Source organism: Alligator sinensis, unplaced genomic scaffold, assembly GCF_000455745.1.
Source record: "Alligator sinensis unplaced genomic scaffold, ASM45574v1 scaffold576_1, whole genome shotgun sequence".
NCBI lineage: Eukaryota > Metazoa > Chordata > Crocodylia > Alligatoridae > Alligator > Alligator sinensis.
The window spans coordinates 120,754-137,095 of NW_005842819.1; the positions used below are offsets into that span (position 1 = coordinate 120,754).

Here is a 16,342-nt window from a genome sequence, read left to right on the forward strand (position 1 = left end):
AGAGGGGAAGTATCACCTCCTTGGATCTATTCGTCATGCATCTGCTGATGCACGATAACGTGCCATCAGCTTTTCTGATGGCTTCGTCACACTGCCGACTCATGTTCATCTTGGAGTCCACTAGGACTCCAAGATCCCTTTCCACTTCCGTGCCACCCAGCAAGTCATTCCCTAGGCTGTAGGTGTGCTGGACATTTTTCCTCCCTAGGTGCAGCACTTTGCATTTCTCCTTGTTGAACTGCATTCTGTTGTTTTCTGCCCACTTGTCCAACCTGTCCAGGTCTGCTTGCAGCTGTTCCCTGCCCTCCGGCGTGTCCACTTCTCCCCATAGCTTTTTGTCATCTGCAAACTTGGACAGAGTACATTTCACTCCCTCGTCCAAGTTGCTGATGAAGACATGGAAGAGTATCGGTCCAAGGACCGAGCCCTGCGGGACCCCACTGCCCACACCCTTCCAGGTCAAAACCGACCCCTCCACCACGACTCTCTGGGTGCGACCCTTTAGCCAATTCATCACCCACCGGACTGTGTAGTCATCCAAGTCACAGCCTCTTAACTTGTTCACCAGTATGGGGTGGGATACCGTATCAAAGGCCTTCCTGAAGTCTAAGTATACGACATCCACCCCTCCTCGTGTATCCAGGCGTTTTGTAACCTGGTCATAAAAAGAGACTAGATTATTCAGGCACGATTTGCCTGCTACGAACCCGTGCTGGGCAGTAGGGCTACAACCATATATTTCCACCAGTGAAGCTCATGAAAGCAACTGAAGTTAGGAGCCAAACCCACTGGGCACGCTGAAAAACCCAGTGGGTATGTTTCTGAACTTTTAGTCACATAAATACTTTTGACCAGTCCCCTTAAGTACATTTTGAAAACTAAATGCAGTTGCTTTGGAGTATTCTATGCAAAGTGCCCGCTTCATATAAGTTTCTCCTTTTGATTTTTTTAAGCATAGATACAATAACAAATATCTAACATTTGTATAATGATATACACTTTTCAAAGCACTATATAAGTATTAAATCATTAGAAAAAGGCAATCAAAATGAAAACAAAGTGTCTTTAACCTCTTTGAGGTAGTCCTACTGAAACCAAAAAAAAGACCCAAAAAACAATTACCATTGCGCAACAATTATTTAAAAAAAAAACACATTTACCCCAAGATCAGAAGTTGATGGTAAACTGCAGGTTCAAATTAATTAAAACAAGCAAAACAGCAAGCTAAAATCCTGCAACAGAAGAGATTTTATAATGGAAATGTTAGCAGAGATTTTACTTCTGGAGCACCCTAGGCTCTGATTTAATAAAAAAAAAAAGTGTGATTATTTGTCTATTGTGCAGAGCATTTTGTTCTTAAGTGAACTAATACCTCAGCAGGATAATAGAGGTTTTGTTAGATAAGATTTTGTTTTTTTAATTTGTTACTGAGTCCTCCTTTTACATGGGTACATGATCCTGCATCTATCTTGGCTCTGACTAAATATCCTCCTTCTCCTCTCTCCAGGCTTATATGAGCCAATTCCTGGCATTCACACAACTTGGCAAGGCTACCATAATAATTGGGAATAAAGGTAAACACACTGCAATGGACATAACAAGGCAGATCTTCAGCGGGTGTAAATTTTCTTAGCACCATTGATGGAACTATGACAATTTATACCAGCTGAGGATTTGCTCCAACATCTCATTACTGGGGAAATAAACTGTAGTCTGATGATATCTGGTAGGAGACCAAAATGTGATCTGCTTTTTCAGCTTCTGCATACATAACAGTCTTCTATTTACTCAGCCAATACTTGGGAATCAAAAGCACAGAAAATGTAATATCATACTAACAGGCTTCACAAATAAACTTTGAAAAATCAAAAAACACATGAAAACTACACACCTCATGCATGTAACTGTATATTTATTTCTTTTTAAAGAACACTCCTTAAATGTATTGTAATTCAATATACAAACTTGGTTTCACAGAATTATAGTCCACTAAATAGCACAAAAAATAACCCAGATTTTGTTGTGTGTGCGTGTGCGCGTGTTGATGGTGGTCATGGTAACCCACCATACCTTCAAATATCCAAACATGGGTTCCTCCTCACTTCCCCCCACACTGACTAAACACCAATCCAGATGGTATCCTAGGGATGCTTTATTCTTAAAGAATACTTCTTTCTTGTTCATGAACCTTGTCCCCTGCAGATGGCCACTGTAGCGTTGCTCTCTATCTGGCCAGGAGAGCTGATGACCACAGCTGTGGTACACTTACTCCCATCAGATGGGTGGATGGATAGCCTCCCTTAAAGTTGATACAAGTACCATAGTAAGGACAGACCAGCTGGAGGTGTTTAGAACAGGTGTCCATCTTCTTTTCTCCTCACACCCCATTCTCAACATCCTAGATCCCATGTTTCACTCTTCATTTGATTACATCTAGCTCCACACCATTAGCTTGTGGAAAGAAGCCAAAGGTCTGTCAGAGTTTGTGTCTTCCTCATGCAGCGCACAGCACTGCTTTCCAAACCATTGGGCCAGCCGATAACCAGGTTCTAGACAATCATATGTGCTTTGTTACCTTTTTTTTTTACCCCTTAAAGACCCTCCAAGATAGGCATGGGTTGACCTTTGTCCTGATCTTGCTTCCACTGAAGTCAGTGTCACAGCTCTCACCAACTTCCATGGCAGCAGATCAAACCCCTCACATCCAAATGAGTTACAAAGAATTGTACCAGTGATGCACTTGTACTTATTTACATGGGGTGGAATGTTTTCCCATTTGTTTAAAGGAGTATATAGATCAACATGTTCACATAAGACCAAATATTTTTAATATATTTATAACTGTTTTATAAAGCTTTGAAAAAACTCACAATAGCACATTGTTTTACTTTAATGCTTTACGGTACTATCAGTTTAAAATCACAATCAGCACTTAAGTTATAGTCAATCCAGCAAACGAGAGACAAAAAAAATTACAAGAGTTAAGAACTGACTGATACATCCTTTATCTTTTCTTTAACTAATGCATAAGTGCAGAATAAGATAAGATACTCTAGTTTAAATATCTTGTTTACAATATACATTTTTGTTCTAATTACGCAACAGTAAATCCCATGCTTCACATAGAAAAGCAATCCACAACATTAAGAAAAAAATTTACAATTTATGAAACAAAGTAAATAAATATTAGTATTACAGAATCAGAGCTGTACATAAAAGCTGTTCAGTTTTAATCATATAAAAATATGTTTTAGTGCAACCTCACATATATATTGATGCTGTTTTGCTTTACATCATTTAGATCCAAGTGTCCAAAAAAGGAAAGAAATTACATTTATTACAAAGCAGATACACAAATTCTAAAATATGTACAAATTACTGCTAAAAAAATGCTTATAAGAATATAAGCAAAGTAAAGAAAAGGCACAAACATCTGTACAATTTAAAAGTACCAGACCCAATAAGAATTTCAAATTTCATTTTGGTCAGGCTCGTGATGACTTGTTATTTTAACTAATTCTTTTGATATAACAAAAGTATATATAATAGCAAACTACTGTAACTTAGACCAGGCATGCTGTAAAGTTGAATACTTCTTCTATCTCTAGGAAAGAAAAAAGGGTAAATGTATGGGTAAAAGTCTCCACTCATCTTGTATCAATGCAGTTTGCTCTTCTCAGATGATGGATCTTTCCTTTCCTGTGTGCTTGATGGGGATTCTTTCCTACTGTGAAAGCCTAACTGTCTGACATCCACAAAGCTCTTGTTGTAAAAGGTGGAATGAGCTAACGCAGTCTGTGATGTACCAAAAATGTCCTTTTCACCACCGTGCAAGTCAGGATGGGTGGCTGAGGCACAGGGCTGGCCTGGCTCAGATCCACTAAAGTGTTTAATGCTAAAATGTGCACTTTCTAAGGGTTTCTGATGAGGCTCAGAAGCCCTCTGCGGCTGTTCCACCCCATGCAGAACAGCTTCTTCTGTGGCGATTCGCAGAGAAGCTATGGCTTTTGTACAAGTCTGAATATTTTCCTCCTGTTCCCTCTCTGTAGCTACTAAACCATCTTCTGAAGTGCTTTGTTTCAACAATAGTAGCGAAGAAGAGGATACACCGGATGAAGCATTGTGAGGAGAGGTACGTTTCTCGTGGTGTTTAGAAATGCTATAGGATTCTTTTGTAAGTGTTTCTGAAGTTAATCTTTGCTTTTCGTCAGAGCCCTCTCTCTGCAGAGTTAAGGTGGACGGAGGATGTAAACCTGACAGGGCCACAGGTACTGAATGGACCATCTGGATGCCTCCAATAGGCATCATAGGGATAGGTGCTCGGATTTGTTGCTGGGAGTGTAGTGGAAGGTGACTGAAGATGTAATCATTAGGACCTTCAGGGAACAGGCTAGACCCATGATGTTCCGGAACGCCTTTTTCTCCATACACATTGAAGTAAGGACCCTGAGACAACCCCCTTCTCTGTAATCAGAAAAACAGCAAAAATGGTCAGTTCTATTACTAGCAAAATCCCATGCAACTAACCAACCTGTCCAATTTCTCTTATACACCATGTGTGTCAAACAATCTACAGTTCAGGGGGCATCCAAAGTATTTTGTAAACTCCATTCATTGCTTATAAATATAATATAGGATATTTAGAGAAGGTTCACAAAGTCTAGTCCAAAAAGACAGCTTCCTCTTAGGTAGCACATAGAATTGCTTTACAGCACCTTAGGTCAGGAAGGAAACAGTACCATATTCCACTGAATGAAAATAAAGAAGAAATCGTAAGGAATTTCACTAAGAGAAATTTGGCTAAAACATCAGGGTTAACACATCTACATGTATAAATTCTGCAAATAACTATAGTGCTGGCATTGGCAGTCTGCATTGGAGATTGGCTCTCTACTTCTGGGAAATATACTTTTTAGTGGTCCCTTTTTCGTCACCAACAAGTTCATAGATTGTAAGGAGCTGGAAGGAACCTCGCAAGATCATTGGGTCCAGCCCCCCTGCACTAGGCAGGAAAGACAACTGGGGTCAGGTGACCCCAATGGGGTGACCATCCAGTCTCTTGAAGATTTCCGTGGCCATTACTCCGGGCTTTCCCCAAGGGTGCTCTAGCGAACAGTTGTTCACCAAGCCCTTGATATATTCACCTGATGTAGCCGTAAGTTGCTACCAAGTCCCCTCTCAGCCTTCTCTTTTTTAGGCTGAAGAGACCCAAGTCCCTCAGCCTTTCCTTGTATGGCTTGCCTTGCAAGTCTCTGATCATATGGGTGGCTCTTCTCTGGACTCCCTCAAGCTTTCCCATATCCTTGTTGAAGTGCAGGACCCAGAACTGGACCCAGTACTCCAGCTGCAGTCTCACCAACGTCAAGTAAAGCAGAAGAATCACTTTCTTGGATTTGCTTGAGATGCATCAGTTGATACATGCCAGAGTATTGCTTGCCCTGCTGGCTACAGCATCACACTGACGCCTCATGTTCATACTATGGTCTATTATTACCCCTTGGTCCCTTTCAGTCGTGGTGCTAGTCGTCAGTATAGTAAAAATATTATCAGATATAATGCACATATTCCAGAGAAATGTGTGGGACTGAAGCCCTGGAAAATGAATTCCCCTATTACATGAGTAACATCAGAGCAAGCTTTTCCACAATGTTCTTCACCCCTGACTACCTTTTTCACAAAAGGGTAGTTCTGTTTCTATGCACATCTAAATCCTTGGCCTCCAGGCAGAAAACACAAGTATGTAAACAGTCTTTAATACAACAGAACACCAATTCTGATTAAGGCCTTTGGGCAATACTGCCATATGAATTAATGAATTATTATAAATGATTTATTAAATAATAATACTAGAGTCCCAATTCATTGGCAGTGAAAGTTGTGTCTCTAAAAGTGATTATGAAAAATACTGGATTTCATATAATCCATCACACGCTAATTGCAAGGTACTGACTTTTTGATCTCTCCCACCAAGTCCTGTCTTGAAAGAGTGATTACAAGTTGATAAGCTTTTATTTGTTCTATATTACAAACATCCTGAGATACAAAATTCCCCCCTTTAAGTCTCTTGATTTGTCTCATTCGTCTTTCATTGGATAATTATACATTCCTAATTGGGGATTAAAGCAATAGGACTGGAAGAAAGGCAGGGCTACCTTTTCATGTATGGATCTACCTTTTAAGGACTCTCATGGAACTCAAATGCCTAAAATACTCTTCCCTGAATATGTAGGGGGAAATGTATTTACTTCTCGCTGGATGTGCTGCTAAACACAGCCCTGGTGCATGCAGTTTAGGGACTATGCCACAAGATGCTAATGCTCTGACCATCACTGGCATCACTGGCATTTCACTGCCAGAAGATCCTACCTCCCAAGGCTTTAATCAGCCTGCTGACTGGGGAACTGGTTTAGAAGGCAATTAACTATTCCACATTTGCTGCCCCAATTGCAGAATCTCATGATTCACAGCACCTTTATAATGCTCGAGATCTATCAATGCTTGGACACGAGGCGTGACCTGAGATCACCAAACCCAGGCTTGAGATATGCTCCTAGAAAAATGTAAGACATAAACCCCACAAAAACTGTCATAAGAAAACACGGTAGCAGGTCACTGTACTGCAAAAGGAGAAACAACGTTTGAGGAATAAGAAGCAACTGCTAAACCTCTAATCTGATAGTGCTGAAAGTCATGACCATTTCAGTGTTCTCTAATGCAAGCACCTTGGAAAGTCAGCTTGCCAAAGCTTTAGAGATTTGTGGTCCCTCGGCAGTGTTGCTTACATATGGGGTGACCATGTGTCCCAGTTTAGCTGGGACCGTCCCAGATTTCAGAGGCTGATCCTGGCTGGCTGCAGCCCTGCCCCTGCCAGCTTGTGAGAGTGTGCAGGGGGCCTAGAGGGTCTGGGAAGTGGGCAGTGTCCCAGATTTCCCAGATGATGCCCCAAATTTCCAGGCTTTCCATATAATCAGCCTTATCTATTTTTTCAGTCACAGTGCTTCTCAGCTCTACTGTCCTCAGCTGCTTCCCAAGCCAAGATCTGTATTACTACTACATCTGATGTAAACTTGACCTCAATAGAAACAGAACCAGGACAACAAAAATGCTGCAAAGGCATGTAGCTCTTGGTAGAATGAGCTTGGATACTCAGAACCTCTAACTAAAAGTATCTGTCTATGAACCTGTGATGATCAAGGAATCAAGCAGAGGACCCAAGACAAAAAATTCACTTCTGGATTGAGATTCTGAGCCTCCTAAAGCTCACAGATGTTCACATACAGTATTCTGCATCAAAACTTTATAGAAGTAGGAGCCGGTTGAACCATTCAAGCTCAGGTCCACAGTCTTAGTCCCTCTAATTCCAAAGTAGGATAGAAGTTAGTCTGGGCTTTTTGGTTCAGGCCTGCCATCATTTGGGGATACAAGGGTTAAGGCATCTTGCTACAGATTCATAGATGTGAGCCCTATTTTGAACTTGCACCAAAAAGTGCCCTGAGCAGACCCTGGGAAGTCATAAGCTGCCAGACGTGATGCTAACTACATCACTTCTCTGTGTTCCTTAACTATACTGGCCTAGCATACCACCCAGGCTAGAGTGATTCCTATTTTACAACTAAATTAAAAGGAAAGATGAAATAAAGGGATGTCCTTATGATTAAACACAGCCATCTCTTCAGATATGAAACTGTCAGACATCAAATCCAATGCCTTATAATGTACACGACCTTTTTCAATGCAAGCCCTGAACCACAGCTGTCCATCCTGTCTTTTTAAAAGGTTCCCTGAGCCATTCAACTCCCAGTCTTGTTGTTTTGTCCTCAGGGCCAGCTGCCAACTGCACCAGCTGCTTTCCATGGCCCAATTCAACCCCTTTGCTGAGTCCCCTGCCACAAGGGGGAAAAGAAGGCAATATATTTACCAAGCCCTGATAAAGTTTCACTGCAAAATCACTTTCCCCTTTTAGGAAGGGGCACCTTTTTCTTTAAAGAATATAATATTTTGGCTCATTTAGGGAGATGCCCTTTCAAAGATAAAATGCTTCTATTCTACTAATAACAGAACTAATGGGGAAGTTCTACAGGGAGGGCAGCTCAGGGAGATAGATGCTACTTTGTCTTTTCCTTTCCTGGCTGCCCAGTAGGCCAGTCTCAAGAGGAGGCTTGGAAAGCACTCAGCGTAATGGGAAGGTAGTTAAAGAATTTTATTTGGCAGTAGACGCTCCAGATTCAAACGCTCCCTACGTGAAGGAGGCATACAGCCTGGGTCGCCTGTTGCATGAGCAAGCGCCCTGCCTGTTGTCTAAAGTACCTTTTTAGACTTGCTTTCTCATGTTTACCCAGGAGAACTTTTACAATCTTTTCTCTGATGTCTGATGAAGGGTGTTTGTGACTGAAAGCTTGTTTTTTTGCAAAAATCTTGTTGATCTAATAAAAGATATCACCTCTGTCTGTGAACCCTGATTGCTTTTTAGACTTAAGGCACCCCTCAACAGACTCATGGCAACCTTCCATAACTTTCATGAATTTAACGGCATCCCATTTAAAAAACTAACTTGTTTATTATGATGCTTACTTCCTTGCAAAGGAGCTAGGCACAGAGGGCAGGGGAACAGCCAGTAAGGGACTCAGTTTGAGCCTGTGCTTATCTGCTTATCTCCTCACACCTGGCTTATTTCCTCACACCCCATGGCACCCTTCAAAGGATCTCAATGCACATCTGGGTGCCCCCCCACCCTGGCTGAAAATCATCAGTGTAAAATGTGGGAGGGCTCTCCCCTCCTCTGACAAGCATGCACAAGATGTGGTTTTCCTGTAATTAATGTTTTGGAACATACCTGGCTTACACACATGCCTGGGTTATTTCTCCCCAAGCACCCACGCAGCCAGAGTACGGCTCTCTGAGTATGCTTTGAGTATAGCTATGTAGACTTCAAACTGCAAGATTGCAGTTCCATAGCTGCACACATACCAGTTAGGCATGGGAAGGTAAAAGAGGGGGCTTGATAATCTTTCAAACTGCAATATTCCATATAAAATACTGAAAATCTCCACTGACATCCTGTACCGCTTTTAGATTCTCTCATTCCTTGGAGTCTCAGAACACCAAAGACTCCTATGCCTGAAGAAGGGTGATTGCACCCGAAAGCTTGCTAAGAACTTTTTTCCAGCTACTCAGTTGGTCTAATAAAAGATATCACATCTACCCAAAGAACATTGCCTGCCTATGTCCTTAGACCAACACGGCTACGACCAACAACCCTGACAATCTCCACCACACTTTCTGACCTGCCTTGCACAGTCAGACTTTCACACCATAACCCCAACACAAAGCCAATAGTCTATCCTTAATACATCTGCCTCATTCCCAAGTCTGGAGAAAAAAAGATGTGAGCTTTGTCATGTGCCTAGTAATACAGCAAAGCTGGGCTGTGCTGGATTAAGGGGAAGATCAAATTTCAAAGCCAAGTGCCCTTCACAGAATATCCTGCCAGTGGCCCTAGAACACCTCCGCAGATCCCAGCTTGTGGTAGACGGCATGAGAAAAGAAACACTTCTTTTGACTGCCATGTCCCAAAGTATATTAGGTAAAAGACAACAACATGTTGAATTCCACCAGGAAAGTTATTGGCAGGCAGAACACAAGACAGAGCACTGCTGCATAAACACATGGACACAATCGATGGAGTCTTCAGACCCAGGATCAACTCAAGATGGGGTTTTCAAAGAGTATAAGAGGTGCCAAAATTTCAGATCCACTGAAAATCCTAGCCTAGTTACAGGCAACATAAAGGAGAAGAAGTGCTGCAAAACAGAACCACAAGCAAGTTGTACAGGAACTGCACATCAACTGGATGTGAGAACTGGGATGGCACCACCCCGTATTCTGCTTTCAACCTCCTGGCTGAAAGCCAATGGGCACAACTTTAAAAAAATACTTTTATCCCCCTCTAAAAGCAAAAGGAAGGGTCTTGAGTACAGCTCCTGTAAAGGAAAACAGGACACAAGCAGCCTTTTCTTCTCCCCACACCTTCTCAGCCTGTATTAGGTCTGGTACAAAGTGGCTGGGAAGATAAATTACTTCACTTTGGTAATGGCACCAACCTTCTCCAAGGGGAAAATATGGAAAAGGGCCCCTTGTCCCAGCTACGACTGCAGATACTGAACCTGTGTAAAGGGCAGCAGGGTTGACAATTGCTCCAAAATCCCCTAAGAGAATCCTACTGCAGTAAAGTCTAATGGCCCTCCCTATTCCAATACAGAGTTGTGCTTTTATGTTTCAAAGGTTCAATTAAACAACATTGTTCACCAGCATCACCAACAGTGTCAGACCTGCCCTGGAGACAGTGTCTGTGAAATAACTGCTATTGTAGAGAAGTCAACATTTTTCTTTTTTTATTGCCTTTAGCTGCTATTCTTTTGTTCTTTTTCTTTTTTACCTGGAAATAACTAAAATTGATAGTTATATGTCAATCTTCCTGTAGCCGCAGGGCAGCCCGGGCATGGGCCCTGACTGGCTGGAGCAAGAAGGGCCCAGCAGTGATGAAGGGAAGGGACTGCTTTTCCCCTGTGCTGAGCAGCAGCTTCTGCAAAGCCGTTGTCTCTGCAGCTGCTGTTCAGCATGGGCAGGCAAGTCCAGATTAGGAATGGGGTGGGCCAGGGTCAGGGTTGAACACATGGGCTCTGGCTGGTCTGCTCCACTGGTCAAAATGATGTGTGCAATTAAAAAAAATTAATGTGTTAATTTGTTTCTGCATTAATCGCGCAAGTTAACTGCGATTAACCTGACAGCCCTAGTTTGTAGATTTAGAAAGCTTAAGGCCAGAAGGGATCATTGTACCCTGACCTCCTGTACATCATGGGTCATTAAATATCCTCCAGTTACTTCTGCGATGAGTCCAGTAACTTTTGAAGCTTAGCTTGTATCTAGCTAAAGAAAATCTTCTAGAAAGAGATGTAGAATCCATCACTTCCTGTGGTAAATAGTTTGTTCCAGTGGTTAATCACCATCACTGTTAAAATTTGTGCCTAGTTTCTTATTTGAATGTGCCTGCCTTCTGCTTCTAGCTGTTGGTTCTTGTACAGCTTTTCTCTACTAAATGTAAGAGCTTTAAATTTACCCCAGTCACACTGTCCTGTCTAGGCCTATATCCAAGTGTGTGAATGAAAAAAACAGCGGAGATGCCAATGGGTTTCTGCTGTTCATTATAACATGATTTTTCTTTTATGTATTTTATTGAAATGGATCTGACATTACCTCAAAAATGTTGTCGTTTCAAGAGCCAATCTGGCAAGGTACAGAGCTGATGGTGCTAAACATTTCTCACGCTGTGCTATGCACCTTGTAGGATGAGGTGAAGAATGGAGAAAGTGAATTGTAGCAAGTACTGTAAGGTTGCCCAGGGTGAAGTTTGTCACACACCCTTTCAGTAATATCATTAGACCTTCAGGAATTTGTATTCTAGCAGCGTTTCAAGCAGTGTATTTAGCCATTCAGAGGACTTGCAGCTCTCTGTTCACAATGTAACAATGTCAACTATGTTGTTCCATATAATATCGTTCATTTGATGCCAAGATATTATGACTGCTAAATTAGTGACCATTTATCTTTTTCTTTGCTTAATTTGCCAATAAAAATGGTGACTGATTGTGTGCCTTTTCTCTTCACTAACTGTAATGCTCCAGGACAATTACACCTGCAGGAGTGCTAAAGTGCACGAAGGAACCAATTCCAAAGTTCAGAAATTACTATTTTTATAAGTTTCCAGGTTAATTCTTGTCATCCACAGGGAGGCATCATAACTGGGATGAACAAACAAGACAGATGATGGAAGAGCAATGAGCACAGCCCTGCCAGACTGTTCCAGGTGGGAGCCTGTAGCTCTGTCATTGTTTGCCCATATTGAACCAACACACGTGAATTTTACTTTTTAAAGAACATATAATGTGATGGCAAAGGAAATGTTCAAACAATGTGGCCAAAAGAAGAATCTTAAATAAAAATGAGCTAATTCCTTCAAACACAGTGTGTGTGCGCCGCCTTTTCTGAATACTAGCGCTTGTGAAAAGTGCCAAGTTGACAGCTTTAGAGATCCAATATTTTACTTATTTGCAAGACAGGACTATAGCGGGGTCTAGCAGCAGGAGTTTTTACATATTTTAGTTTCCATGCAGACCTTCGCATCCCTGCTAAAACTGCCAGCTGTGAAGGTACTTTTTAGGATGTAGGCATTTGTCAACAGTCATCAGAGGATGACAATCTCTAGGCTCTAACCATGCAGTGTGATGCACATGGGTACCTCCCTGCTCCTAATTGGAGCCCCATTTCTTCACTGATTTTATTTATCTAGCCAGTATTTCAGTAGTGCCTGTCCATCACACTGCAGTAACAGGACCTTGGTCACGACTAGCGAGGGCTGGGTCTGAAGCTGGCAATCTTAAGGCAAAAGACAAACCCATTAATAGTCTTTATGAGCTACCGTAAATCTCCTGAGACAAATGTAAAGATACCAAGGGGCTCATCAAAGGTCATGCAAACCAGCATAACTCCTTTGAAGTTATTAAAGTCAATAGATTTTTTTTTTTTACACCAACTACTGGAGTTCTGACCCCAAGTCTGCAATGTTCTGTACATAGTCACTGTAAGAGGCTCAATCAAAATCCTGACTTGTTCCGTATCTGCCATATCTGCTATGTTCTATTTAAAGATTTCTGAGAAAACTACATCTTCCTCTTTTTTCCTCCTACAAATGTTTCTAAAAGTTTTTTAAATAACTTAACATACTAGAGTCACTATATAGATGAAATAAGAGTGCTGGTTTTGATAACAAAAATTAAAATATTCTTTCATACTTACTCCATGTCCCAGTGGAACAGATTCAGACTGTAAATATTGACCCATAGACAATGCTGGATTATGGTATAAACCCCTCCTGGGTGATGCTGCTCGAACTGAGGCCATATATCTTCTCTCTCTCCTTGGAGACAGGTCTCTTCTGGCAGATGTGTCTTTCCCAGGTGACATTGGTCTCCTTGGTGACAGATGACGTCTTGGTGAAACATCCCGTCTTGGAGATAATTCTCTCCTCAACACAGCTTCCTTCCTTGGGGAAAGATGTCTCATGGGTGAAATATCTCTCCTGGGTGATAAATGTCTTCTGGGTGACAGATCTCCTTTGGGCATTAAATACCTCTTTGGTGAATTATCTCTATATGGTGAAGAATCATACCCTGGTGAGGACTGATGGCTGGAAGGTGAGAGGTCCCTCGGAGATGAGCTGGGATCTAGTGAAAGCATGTAATCCTCATCCATACAGCTAGGTATGTCCAACCTGTCTTTGTCAGGCTCTGAATCGGTACTTTTATTCTGGAAAAACCTCTGATATTCTGTCATCTGTGAGTCTTCACATGAGTCACTTGGTGTGATGAGTTGAGTTACCTGAATGCTAGGTAAAGTGACCAAGTAACTGATCAGGGAAGTGTGTCCCACTGAAATGGAACTGTCAGAGGACACCCCCTGAGATGCCGCAGCAGAGTTTACTGACAGTGAGGAGAATCTGGGGGGCTGAGGGCTGGTGCTTCTTGATCTTGTTTTTGGTGTTGAGTCTCCCTGGGTATCATCAAAATCATCCTCCTCCTCATCGTCATCATCATTGTCATCTCCGTCCTCGCCATCTGATTCCTCAGCATCAGAGAACTGGTGTTCACTTGATATGCTTGCCACATTGCTACTCTTCTCTGTTTCCTGGTGCATGTCCTCCATATTTTCTGAAACAACCACAAGAAGTCAGTGAAGTGTGGACATGACACACACACTGGGCCAAATCCTGCACCCATTCCACGCTCAGAACATCTTTTGACTTTAACAGATGTTCTCTGTGTGGAATGAGCTCTTCAAAAAAACCTAAGTCAGTGGTTCTCAACCTTTTTAGACTTAAGGCCACCCTCAGTAGAAAAGGTAAGTGGAAAATGCAAGCTTTTAGTTTCCATTCATATTTTGACTGTGGAAAAATAGAGTAATTCTGTTGCAAAGATCTCTGAAAGACCACAACAGGTCAGAATGTCTTTGACATTTTGGATAGCTATTGAAACCTCTGGGTTTATGTTGTGAATCGTGTAGATGCTTCAACACCTAGCAGTGCTAAAATTGCATGGCACCCTACAACACCCTTAAAAGGAACCCTGATTGAGAAGTACTGACCTAAAAAATATAATAGAAATAAAACTCCACAACTGCATCAGCAATTACACTCTAGGTGCAATTCAACCCTCTGTAGAATGTAAGTTTGAAACCCATCCTCTAGGCCTCTGCAAAGCGGTGAATTTTTACTTTCTGTGCACACTGAAATGTAGGAACAGGAGTGTTCTATTTATTTGGCCTCATGGACTGGGTCAGGACTTCTCATGAGCCAGCTGACCCACCTCTGGCAGCAGAGCAAGCAAAGGCATGGCTGCCAGAGTCACTGTGTTGGCACAGCTCTGGAACTCAGGGGTCCCTCCATCCCCACAACACATACACACGCTTTTCCCCTGCTGCCAAATTTTAGTCGCCAGTGGTGAATGAATTCAACAGCAAGTAATGGCCCCTGGGTTTCAGAGCCACACCAATGCACTACTCCAGCGGCAATGTCAACAAGACCCACAGTTTGACCACTTATCAGTTGGACAATCGTGTGTTACTCCATTTAACATGTCATATTAAAAAATCAGAATTCATGCAAATAAACAGGTTATATTTTTTTATATTTACTGCTTGTTAATAAAATACCAAAGACTTTTCTAAAAAAAAAAAAATAGTTTTCTTAACTCATTCTATGTCAGCCACTGTGCTACAGTGTAACGAGTGATTTTCCTACTCCAAAGGTTATTCCAGCTAAAATAACTCAGTGTGACATACCTGCTTCTTCGGTTTCAGCATCATCCACAGATGTCATTGATACTCCAAGCTCCAGGCATTTTTTCATGTGTGCTTTAGACTTCATATGTTTTGTCAGATTCCCTATGAAAAGGAAGAGAAATGACTCCAATCAGTTGACATCAGCAAGGAAAGCTCTTCATATAAGTTCTTTGTCTTCCTTTCCTCTCTAACCTATAGGGTTTTGTCATTTAAAAACAGACACAACTGATTCATTTAACTCAATCCCCATCAGAGCCAGTGCAATTTAATAAATATGGTATTCACATTTTTCTTCCAAAAATGTCCATGCAAACCAAGGTCCAGATCCTCAACAGTTTTAAAGGAATTATCTGCCTCAATGGGTACATCCACACATGCAGGCACATGCGCTAGCAGCAGCTCAAATAGAGCGGTGCGAATTTGAGCCGGGGCTTTTTGCCTCCCACCAGACATGCACTTTGGTGGGGGCAAATTGTGCCACTTGGGGCAAAACAACCCTGCCTGGCTCCTCCCGGATCTGCAGCTAGGGGGAGCTAGAGCCCAGGGCCAGCACCTGTGCTGTCCCCAGCAGTATAACAAGCTGCCCTGTCCTGGCCCCAGCAGTACAAAAAGCAGCCTTAGCAAGTAGCTCAGGGCTACTCGCTCTCAGGAGCTTCTGGGGCCCAGCCAACTGGTACCTGGGGACACTACCCCTTGTGCCAGCTGGACTGCTGCAGCAGCCCTGAGAGTTCCCTGCACCCTCTACCCACTGCAGCAGTCTTGCAGTGGGGGCTGCTGCCTGGCTGTGACCTGCTGTGCACCTGCCAGACCTGCATGGGGACTGCACAGCCAGTAGAGGCATCTGCCCCTCTGGGCCAGCTGTCAGTGGGCTGTGGCTGCAGGGTTGGCATTTGTGTGGCAGTACTGCCATGTGTGCCTCTTGCCCGGCCATCTGGGCAGCTATCGCCTGGAAAATGTTCCGGGTGTGGTGGCCTGCTTTGAACTGCCAAAGCACGTCCTCCTTGTCCCAACTGGCCAGGAGGTGAGCCACAGCCAGATGGGTCCACGGTGCCAGCTCTGAGCAAGCAGTGTCCTGCCGCTGGCCTCCCTAGCAGGAATTCTGGTGTTGCCTATTGGAAAACTGAAAGTCACTCTGTAAAATACCCCCAAATCCATGTTCCTCCACAATTAAACCAAAAGACCACTATATATAGAGGGAGAGAGGGAGAGACAGAGACAGCAATCAGTTGGGCAATGTTTTATTGATATATCTACAGTGTTAAAGCAATTTGGAAGCCTACCACTGTCTCTACCATCATAATAAAGTGACTTCTAAATACCTATATGTTTTCCTGCCACCCACAGAGGCGACAGCCCCCCCACAGGAGCTAAAGCGCCCCCTCCCCCCCAGGGGTTACAGTCCCCCAACAGGGGCCACCACCCCCCAACAGGGGCCAAATGGCCCCCACAG

General features: G+C 42.8%; 1 protein-coding gene across 12 annotated transcripts in view; it reads right to left on the minus strand.

Moving 5' to 3' along the window:
- Positions 1–1,901: 1,901 nt before the first annotated feature.
- HIVEP2 (human immunodeficiency virus type I enhancer binding protein 2) overlaps positions 1,902–16,342 on the minus strand; it is a 189,608-nt gene continuing 175,167 nt past the window's right edge. For 11 of the 12 annotated variants that reach the window (XM_025191462.1, XM_014525522.2, XM_025191466.1 and 8 more), the window contains 3 exons: positions 14,893–14,994; positions 12,853–13,763; positions 3,658–4,464 (listed from right to left, as the gene is read on the minus strand). In XM_025191462.1, coding sequence (XP_025047247.1) covers positions 3,658–4,464; positions 12,853–13,763; positions 14,893–14,994 — 1,820 coding nt within the window. Of the gene's footprint in view, positions 4,465–12,852; positions 13,764–14,892; positions 14,995–16,342 lie in introns of all 12 variants that reach the window. The other variant, XM_025191467.1, reaches the window with a different exon arrangement.